Source organism: Pantherophis guttatus, chromosome 7, assembly GCF_059756535.1.
Source record: "Pantherophis guttatus breed Tessera chromosome 7, ASM5975653v1, whole genome shotgun sequence".
NCBI classification, from domain to species: Eukaryota; Metazoa; Chordata; class Lepidosauria; order Squamata; family Colubridae; genus Pantherophis; species Pantherophis guttatus.
In genome coordinates this window covers 68,622,748-68,633,524 of record NC_142069.1, presented here as the reverse complement: position 1 = coordinate 68,633,524, position 10,777 = coordinate 68,622,748, and the positions used below count along the sequence as shown (strand labels likewise).

At 36.5% G+C, this 10,777-nt stretch overlaps 1 protein-coding gene across 1 annotated transcript in view; it reads right to left on the bottom strand.

Annotated features, from left to right (window-relative positions):
- Nucleotides 1–6,658: 6,658 nt before the first annotated feature.
- The window catches only part of CPED1 (cadherin like and PC-esterase domain containing 1), a 101,132-nt gene continuing 97,013 nt past the window's right edge, over nt 6,659–10,777 (bottom strand). The window contains exon 24 of the mRNA XM_034431067.3: nt 6,659–10,376. Within this exon, the coding sequence (XP_034286958.2) occupies nt 10,149–10,376 (228 nt within the window). The 3' untranslated portion in view covers nt 6,659–10,148. The remainder of the gene's footprint in view (nt 10,377–10,777) is intronic.

The following is a 10,777-nucleotide window of genomic DNA, read 5'->3' as shown; positions in this document are numbered from 1 at the left end:
CTGATGAGTGCCATAAGGTTATCTGGAACCTTATTTCGGATCAGGAAAATGAACTCGCAAAGGACGATGAACCAACAATTTCAGAATTGTATTTATATTTCACACACTTCTTCATGTCAATAATGCAAGACACCCTACTGAAGCTGGAAAGTAAGAAAATCCTTGCATGTGATCTTCACATTATCATGTGTAAGCTGCGTGATTCTTTGCAAAAAAAATACGATGAGCAGTTTTTTGGAATGAAAGTTTTATTTGCCTTACGTAAAAAACATTTGCCTGAGAATGCCGTGCAAAAGTTCAAGAAAGAAGCCATCAACGTGTATCAAAGAGCCATTGCGTACCTAGAAAAGTGGTATAATTTAACTGATTCAGTATATGAGACGCTAAATTGTTTCAATCTAATTGATCGCAATAATCCTCCAACTTTAGAAGAAATGACGAACATCTGGTTATTATCACCATGATGAGAAGAACTTCCATCCAACACTCTCTTCGATGAAATTTCTGCCTTAGAAGAAGTTTATGTTCATCTGCAGGGCGATTCATCCCTTGATAAGTGGACGTACTTTTTCAAGAAAGAGCCAGCTCCGAGTTTACTGAAACTGTTCCAGTATTGTGCATCAATTCCGGTACCAAATGCAAACGTTGAATGAATTTTCAGCGTCATGGGAAATTTGTGGACTGACGAACATAACCGACTGCTTGTACCATCAGTTCGAAGTGAACTTTGTATATTTTTTAATATTTCTCAACGTTGTACTGAAATTAAAGAATTATTCCTTAAACACAAAGAATTGATCAAAGCTGCGCAGTCAAATAAAAAATACACACGACAGCAAATGTAAAATGTACTTTAATATTTGTATGTACATGTAAAATGTAATTTAATATTTTACATATTATTATATTTGATGTTTTGAATTTTAAGTAGTTTTGAAGTGATTATTTTAATACGTGTTAAAATGTTTGTAAGAAAATATATAATTTAATTGTAATTTTTTTTTTTACTACTTAAACCCCCCCCCCGCTTGTCCGCTATTTTTTGGAAGCAGACCTGGCAACCCTAGCTTTTCAGTCTGAAAAATTATCTTGATTGGCACCTGAGGATGCCTCCGAAAACAGCATCAGTTCTTCATAAAGGTTTCTGACTTAATGCTGCAATTCATAAAAATGAAACTGATTCCGAATGGGCAGTGCTGGACCGCAGGCTTCCACATTGGAAAACTGCAATAAATGGTGATGTTTCAGAAGGACACCTCAAAATCTATATGACAGCAAAACCACTACAATATATTTCGGAAGAGAACATTTTGGGGATGGAATTGGAGGAGAATATGAAATGAGCAGTGTGATGGCCTAGTGGTGAAGACATTCGGAAGGTTGAGAGTTCAATCCTCTCTCCTAGGATGCAAAGAAAAAAAATATCTGCTATGCATTTCTTGTGTCAGGAAGGGCCTGTAAACTTTCAGTGATTACAGGCTCCTAAAAGGGAAGGACTTTTTTTAGTTGTAAGGAAATATGTAGGATATGGGAGAATGATATTCTCTAATTCCAGACACTCAGTATAATACTCATTTCTCCTGATTTCATGTTTTTGTATCATATTTTTGCTTCCATTTAAGTAATAGTGGCATCATTAATGAGGTATAGACAGTAATTTGTACTACAAACCTGTATAAATGAGAATAAAGCATAGGCTGTAACAAAAAAGCAGCTGGTAACGAGATTACTGTACTGCAATATAGTTAGGGCTATTATTATCTTTTATTCATTAAACATGAAACTCAGTAAACTGAATATTTTAAAATGTATCACCATTGACTGGTGCTAATAGTTGATATGGGTTGCTGCCAGCGTCCTAAGTATCGACCAAGTATCTTCTTAAAATATACGATGTGCCGAGTAGTGCAGTTTTTTGCAGTTCCGCTGGTGTTATTGCAGGAAGCTGCAATTTCTTGATGTATTTTATAAAATTCTTGGACATGGTACCAAGTGCCCCAATGACAATGGGTAGACTGTTACATGTTTCATCCAGAATCGCGTAGTTTCGATGGCCAGGTCGTGATATTTCATGATTTTTTCCAGTTCTTTTTCTTTGATTCTGGCGTCTCCTGGTACAGCAATATCAATAAATTGTACATTTTGGCCATCAACAACCGTGATATCTGATGTGTTGTGTTCCAAATGACAATCTGTCTGTATTCAAAAGTCTGTACTCAAAATAATAATAATAATAATAATAATAATAATAATAATAATAATAATAATAATTCATCACAGAGTCAGCCAGATGTTCAAACTGGGTTTGGCATTTTTGTCTATCTATCGAATCCTTACCAAGGATGTGAGATAGGCAAATCTGGATGTTTGACAGATATTGTCGCAGGATGGAAGCTGTTGTTGTTGTTGTTATTACTATTATTATCTCTTTTATTCATTAAACATGAAACTCAGTCAACTAAACATTTAAAAATGTATCACAAATATCATTGACTGGCGCTGATGGTTGATACGGGTTGCTGCCAGCATCTTAGGTTGTTGTTGATTTGATTATTCTATTCTGTTCTGTTCTGTTCTGTTCTGTTCTGTTCATTATGCTTTCCTTCCCTGTCAGCATGTTTCTGGACAGGAGAGGGAGAAGGAGGTAGAAAGAAAGAAAACACATTCTATATCTGTGTTCTATCTATGGTAAAGCATGAAGGATGAAAGATTACAGTTTCTTTTAGTTATAAGAATCTGAATTTCTGAGAACATTTAAAATGTTTCCCTTAATGTCTTTGGAGGAAGGCAATATTGAAGTATAAGTGGAGATTTTTTAAAAATGCAGATCCAAATACAAGAGCTTGTGTGTCATGTCATGGCGTGTCATGTCATTCCATGTGCTTTCCAGTTGTTTAAACTATATGCTTTCTGGTGGGGAATGAGGAAACAGAACATAAATCCAGGTCTGCCAATAACTGCGGAACAGTTGATCTACTGTACACAATTCTTTGTTTTGAAAAGGTTATGAAAACAAAGCCCAGAGCGAAAGAATTTTGCACATAAATATGGAGTTTTATCCAGCTATGATAGGTTGAGTCTATCAATGCATGTTCTGTAATTACAGCAGGATGTTACAGTACAATTATTTTTATGCCCTAAAAATGTTTTCAAAACATTTTTGAAATGAAGATGATGAGCACAGGATGAGCAATTTGTAGCAATTTCACAACTGTGGACTTCAACTCCCAACATGGCTGGTTCAGAATTCTGGTAGGTGAAGTCCACATGTCATAAAATTGCTATTATTGCCTACTCCACCCCCACCCCATCTATGAGAATAAAACAGGATGTCACTCTTTTTTTTTTATTGAAAAATAAATCAACCAAATCAATACCTAATGGTTTTTTTAAAAATTGTGGTTTGAGAGTTAAAGGCACACATGGTTAAAGTGAATCATTTATGCTATTAGGCTGCTGATGTTTAAAATAGAACAAAAATGCGTAAGGAAAGTCCACCCTTCTGGAATTAGATGGTACATATATTACTGAACTCTAAATTTATGCTTTTTTCTATATTTTTATTTTAAATAGCAATTCTGTTCATTGGACTTTGGTAACATATAACAAAAACACCAAAAGGCTAATGATTGATATTGTATGATGATTTATATTGAATTTGGAAATGCCACAAAAAAAATAATTAAAATTCAGTACAATGTTATAGTTCAGTTAGAGCTATTATAGAGGAATTAGTTATAGATATTAATTCTCAATCTATTTACATCCACTTCCATGCTGATTAAATCTGAAAACTATGAATTGCTCTCCTATCCCAATCTCTTACATCTAATTTTTACATTATCCAATTGTACTCTTTGCCATGTAACTGGAACCCAGTCAGAGTCAGAATATTAGTTATTATTTGCCAATATTAGGTATTATTTATCAATATTATTTGCCATGTTGCTGCCTGTTTCAGGTAATACCAATGATCTTTGCAAAAGTAAAAATTTGACTTGCAGCCCAGCATTCAGAAATAAGCCCAGCAGAGTTCACTGGGGATTAGTCCCAGATAAATATATGTAAGAATTAAGAGTTGTTTGTATACTGCACTTTACTTAAAAACATATTCAAGCAGTATTCACAGTAGAGGTAGTCCTCAATTTATGACAATGGAGCCCAAAATTTATGTTGCTAAGTGCTAATTTATTAAGTGATTCCCCCCCCCATTTTACAACCTTTCTTGCCACAGTTGTTAAGTGAATCACTGCAGTTGTTAAGTTGGTAACCTGGTTGTTAAATGAATCTGGCTTCCCCTTTGACTTGCTTGTCAGAGGTTTGCAAAAGGGGATCACATGCAATGATCATAAGTTACTTTTTCCAGTGCTGTTGGAATTTTGAATAGACTCTAAATGAACTGTTGTAAATCAAGGACTACCTGTATAATCTAAAACAGTCTTCCTAAATTGCTGAGCGACAGGGACAATAGTCTTCTTCTCCTAATATTCTGAAGTAAATTTTTTAGTCTATATCAGTGACGGATAACCTTTTCGGAACCGAGTGCTAAAACTGGAGTGTGTGCGCATGATGGAGCACTAGAACCCGGAACAGAGCAGCTGGCCAGTGTGCATGCATGCGGCAGCCAGTTTCTCTCTTCCAGGTTCTGGTGTGTGCATGCGCGCTGGCCAGCTGGTCTCCATGCATGTGCGCGCTGGAATCCGGAAGAGAGCAGCTACCCAGTGCGCATGTGCACTGGACCAGCTGGCCAGCGCATGTGCGTGATGGAACCTGGAAGAGCAGCTGGTGACGGAACGCATGCACACAGAGAGGGCTCTATGTGCCATCTCTGGCACATGTGCCATAAGTTCACCATCATGGGTCTATACTATGTTTCTCAAATTTGGCATCTTTAAGAGATGTGCACTTCAGCATCCAGATTTCCCCAGCTTAACATTACATGAAACTGCTAGGTGAGGTCATCTGATAGCATGAAAGGAGTTATCATCAGTATGTGGGTGATATTCAGTTTTTCAACAGTCCTGAGCTGATCAAGAGATGTTATGGAGGTTCTGTCTTAGTGTCTGGGGTATGTGAGGGTTTGGAATGGGAGAAACAGATTTCATTGCAGCCTCAGCAAGACTGAGTGGCTCTGGTTTTTAGGGACCATCCACCTCTTCTTCTGGATGGGATAACACTATGTCAAATGGAACCTGGGTGAAATTTGGGGGTCCTCCTTTTTTCATACTGTCACAGACTTATTCCATGAAATATGCATTTAATTTTTGCTTAGCCAATGTGCGAAACAGCATGGTGCTTTATAAATAGCAAAGTATGGCTTTGACATATTTGAACTTTTGATTTGTTAATTAAATACAGTATGATTAAAACAAAACCATAGTGAAGTATTTGAACCCATAGTATGAATGTTGTGTACTATTTTTTTAATCTCATACACATTATATTGGCTTTTCCAATGGATTATGGCAAACTGAACAGATTATGTTGATGATTATGCCTCTTTGTCATATGAAGTATTTCATAAGTAATAAAATTGTGATTAGATATTTGAAAATAATTTCCCTATGTTGTTTTTATTTTTTAAAGTTTTATATGAGAACAAGAAATTATTGTTACAGAATTATACTATTAATAATCTTTAGATTTAATACTCAAAGACTATCTGGTCTTTGAATAAATATCTATATCAAAGCTAAAGTAAACCATTAAATTAATAACAATTGTCAAATTGTTTGTATATATGTTTGTATATATGCTAACATTTGTCAAATTTATTTTATTTTTAATGATATTCTAATGTTTTCAGTGGCATATTATGACACCCTGGAGGTGGGGGTAGGCAAAGTAGTGATACCAGAGGCCAAATAACTCTGGATAACTTTTGAGCAATAGATAGACAATCTGATGAAGGACAATACAACATGGTTGAAGATGACTATTATTAGTCAAAAATCTTGAGTTGCCCTTTACAGATGTCTTAAGTGAATTCTAATCAGTGAATGAGTCTGAGTGGAGACTCTGGTGCCATCTGAAAATATCCTGATACATGAATATAAAATATGAAGACATTGCTGTGCATTGTTCCCAAAAAGATCCAATATAATCAGTGTGGTCATATTGTTTCACAGGACGTTTAGGACACATCTCTTCATCAAGATGCTCTGCATGCTAAAGAAAACAGACAACACAATATACAAGAGAAAACAGGCAGTCCTCAACTTATAACAGTTCATTTGGTAACCGTTCAAAGTTACAACAACAATGAAAAAAGTGACTTTTCACACTTATGACCATTGTAGCATCCCCCTTGTCACATGATCAAAATTCAGATGTTTGGCAACTGACTCATATTTATGATAGTTGCAGTGTCCTGGGGTCATGTAATCACCTTTTGTGACTTTCTGACAAGCAAAGCCAATGAGGAAGCCAGATTCTCTTAACAACCATGTGACTAACTTAGAAACTGCAATGATTTGTGTAACAAATGTGGCAAGAAAAGTCATCAAAAGGGGCAAAACTCACTTAACAAAAGTCTCGCTTAGCAACAGAAATTTTGGGCTCAATTGCAGTTGTAAATCGAGGACTACCTGTATGATGTTTTCATTAATCTGTTGTCACATGCCAATTAAAAAGATACTCATACTGAGGAAATATATCATACAATGTATCAATATTTATTTTATACATATTTACTATTGCCTAATTACAATTTAGATATCACTGATAAACATCTATGGTCCGTATTCATATTAGGTTGATTTGCATGTTACAGTGATAAATTGACATAAAATATGCCTAAATAAAGCACTGAAATGATGCTTTCAAAACAGCGACATCTGAGAAACATGAAACAGTGAAATACAGCATAGGATAACCATATAATAATGAACCTTCAGAATTCACATTGCACATTTGCCAGCATGAAATCTATTACAGAACCAGAATTCGTTATAGTTTGTTTGTTTTTTTAAAGACTTTCTGTATGACTTCAACTTTAACATTACTTTCAGTATAATATATTTATACAGGCAATCTTCTTTAAATATTTGCTTCTATTGGAAGGTAATCAAGCTCTCGGAAATCTGGATCACCTCTCAATGTGTATGTGTTTTTTAAAATCAGAATTTGTATCCATAGGAATATTTAAGTTATAAGTAAATATAATTATTTTAAGACTGTTCAGTAAGTCAGGTTTACCTTTATTTCAGGTTTACCTTTGGCACTAATACAAGTTACTTCAAGTTTAGACTAGGTATGTAATTTTTCGTTTGAGATACATGCATAATCATTTCTGTAAGGTTATGAAAAATATTTATATTCAGAGAGAAATTTTGAGGACACTGCACTCTAGTATCAGTGAAATGAACAAAGGCAAAATATGTGTCCAAATGCAGAGACCGGTGGTGTCTGCAGGATATAATAGAAAAGTCAAGAGAGCATCCATAATGGTGAAATGAAAGCTCTTTCCATTTTTTAAAATGTGTGTCCTATTGTCATGGCTACCATTTTGACCTCTTTTACCATACCTTGCAGATAACACTTGCAAGGTCACTGCAAGAAAATGAAATTGTTTTGTTGTTGCTGTTGCTATGATTCTGTTGGCAATACACACCGAACAAGGTAAACTGGGCTGCCAGGCACATATAGAATCTCACTGAGCTGAGCAAATAGTATCAAGGTTTCTGTAACCTCCCTTAGCCTTCGGGCGTGATTTCTGGCAGAGCAAAAGAAAATACAGTGTATATACATCATATGGCTAAAAAATGTAAGTCAAAAATATCAGTACCAATTCAAATCCTGCAACTACAATCTCATGACAAGGTTTTAAGGAAACCAGTCTGTTTCATACTTTTTTCTTCTTCTGTTCAGTCATGTCTGATTCTTGGAGACTGCCTGGAGTGGACAATCCTAGCAGTTTTCTTGGCAAGGTTTCCCAGAAGTTGTTTGCCATTGTCTACTACTTCCTAGCATTGAGATAAAATTTCTGACCCAAGCTGGCTTTATGCCTAAGGTGGAACTAGAACTTATGGTCTCCTGGTTTCTAGCCTGATGCCTTGGCCGAGCAGGTACAAAGATACAGAGGGAAATGATTGAAGTCTGAGAAATGGGCTCCTTGTCAGTCAACCGGAGTGCTGATTTACCACCAACTTATCAGGTACTTTGGAGCTGAGGACTTGGCAGCACAAGGAAACAACAACCAACAACTTAATAGCCGGCCATCAATACCCCAATCAACCAATAAAAAGTCTCACCCAATCAGGCACCACATAAATACTAAGCATAGAATACCCCAAAGGACACATTCCTGTAGAGCAGGGGTGTCAAATTCGATTTCATTAAGAGATGCATCAGGGTTGTGTTTGACGTTGGGGGGCTGGGGTGGGCATAGCCAGGGTGAGCATGGCCAGCTTGACATCACTCATGTTTGGGGCGCCTGTGGTAGCCTGAGCGCTCTGCCAGCGAAAACAGGCGCCCGAGCTCTGTTTTCAGCTGCGATGGTCTCCTGCAACCCTCTGCCAGCGAAAAAGGAACTTGGGAGGGCCACAGGCAGCTCTTCTGTTTTCACTGGCAGAGGCACTGCAGGCCAGTCCTTCTCTGTTTCCAGGGTGACCCCGCAGGCCAGATCTAAGCACCCTACAGGCTGGATCCGGCCCCTGGCCTTGAGTTTGACACCCTGCTGTAGAGAGAAGTTTCCTGAGGATGGGGTCCAGCACAAGTCCGAAAGGTCGAGAGACTAAACCTCTGCTCCCAGTGATTTACCCAGATTGGATCCTGCACCATTGTAGGACCATTAGGACATGTATATTTGCCTTGATTCATGATACCATTAATCATTACACCAAACTGGGTCTTTTTTTATATTACCTTGATCCAAGTTACAAGCTGAATTTTCTTTCCCCATTCTTAAATGGTTTTGCTAAACAGTACAATAATTTCGTTTAGAAGTTCTCAAGTCAATTCCACTACTGGAGAAGGAAGAAGGAAAATGTAATGTTATAAAATAAAGGTATTTATATGGGCAATTTTAAAATATGTAAATTTTAATCTGTTTTTAAATTATTGGGGTATTTTAATTTGTCTGGGCCAAAAAGTTTAATTTGATTTTATCGGGTTTTTAAATTTTGTGTATTTATGTATTTTATTGTTGGCTGTTCACCACCCTGAGTCCTTCGGGAGTAGGGCGGTATACAAATCAAATAAAACCATAAAACCAAACCAAACCAATTTTCTTTAAAGTTTTGCTTCTGTTTACAGACAAACATTCTGAAATCTGCATCAACTTAATAACAGAGGACAAAGAAGAAGGAATAAAACTTCTTCATGGAGCCACATGGTACTTGTGTAACCTTAATCAGTGCAATAGAGCTACAAGTAGAAGTTACCTAGCATTTTGAATATAAGTCAGGTTAATTTGAACAAGATCAACCCAAAATACTCACTACTAGATCCAGCTAAAATTATCCTGCTTTGGACACATTATTTCAAGAGATCTAACGAAGGTTGTAATGCTGGGAAGGATGGAAGGAAAGAGAAGAGAATAACTAGCAACAAGGTGGAAGCGTTCAGTTACAGTGATGCATAGACTATTGGAAGAACTAAAAGACCAAGTTATGAACAGTTTGTCATGGAAAAAGATTTAACTGTGTGGTCACTAGGAGTTGAAATTGACTTGATGGCACATAATCAGTTTGGACAAAAATCTCTTGTGAGATTTTTATTATTATTACTTTGCAGTCTTAGAATTGATGCCATCATTTCTTCAATGCAAATGCTAAAAGTACATTTTCTTCTATTGCTTTTTTCATTTATAATCATAAAATCTTTAAACATGGAATGAGTGCATTGCAGTATATCCTATCATACAATATTGCATAAATGTAGCTTACATCTGACTTAATGTTGGGCACTATTTCAAGTAACTTTTTCTTCTTGCTTTTGCCACTTGTGCTTCTGTTTCTCCCTCTGAAGCCACAAATCTATGAAGATCCATCTTGATTTTCTATGGCTTTGATGAAATGCCCACATGTCTTGAATTATGCTAATCTGTTCCGCCTTTCAGAGAAATGTGTACTAAATCTGAGAGGATCAGTGGGCCACTCCATGGGAAAATGGGGAGTCTTTGAGCTCTACATGCCTAACATTCGAAATTACATGCTGACATCCTTTCTGTTGTTCCCACAGATCCTGCTGAGGAGTATTTCAGAATAAACTTGATTGATTGGGCCTCTCACATGATAAGGAGATTGAGAATTGGATGCATAAGCTTGCAGTTTTACAAGGTTGCTTTGGTTGTTGAAATATTTGCCCAGAACATAGGGTCTTGCGAATGTTGTTGCTATAGGAAAGCTTTTTTCAGATGCCTTTGATTTCACCACCTGAAAGAGATGGAAGCAATGGTTTACAAATTACCGGTATTTATGCTAATGTTTCAAGTTCATGCAACAAATTCTCAGTTCAAGTGGTATATGCATAACAATACAGTTACTAACAATTACTGTTGTTTTATTCTGCAAACATTTAAATGTCTTACAATGCAATATTCAAAAATGGTAAAGTTAGTTCTTATCCCTTTCTTCTTTGCAGCTTAGTTCTGTCTACCCAACAGTGTAAATACATGTAATCAGTGGTGGGATTCAAGTAATTTAACAACCGGTTCTCTGTCCTAATGATTTCTTCCAACAACCAGTTTGCCAAACTGCTCAGAAAGTTAACAACCGGTTCTCCTGAAATGGTGCGAACTGGCTGAATCCCACAACTGCATGTAATCCAATCACTG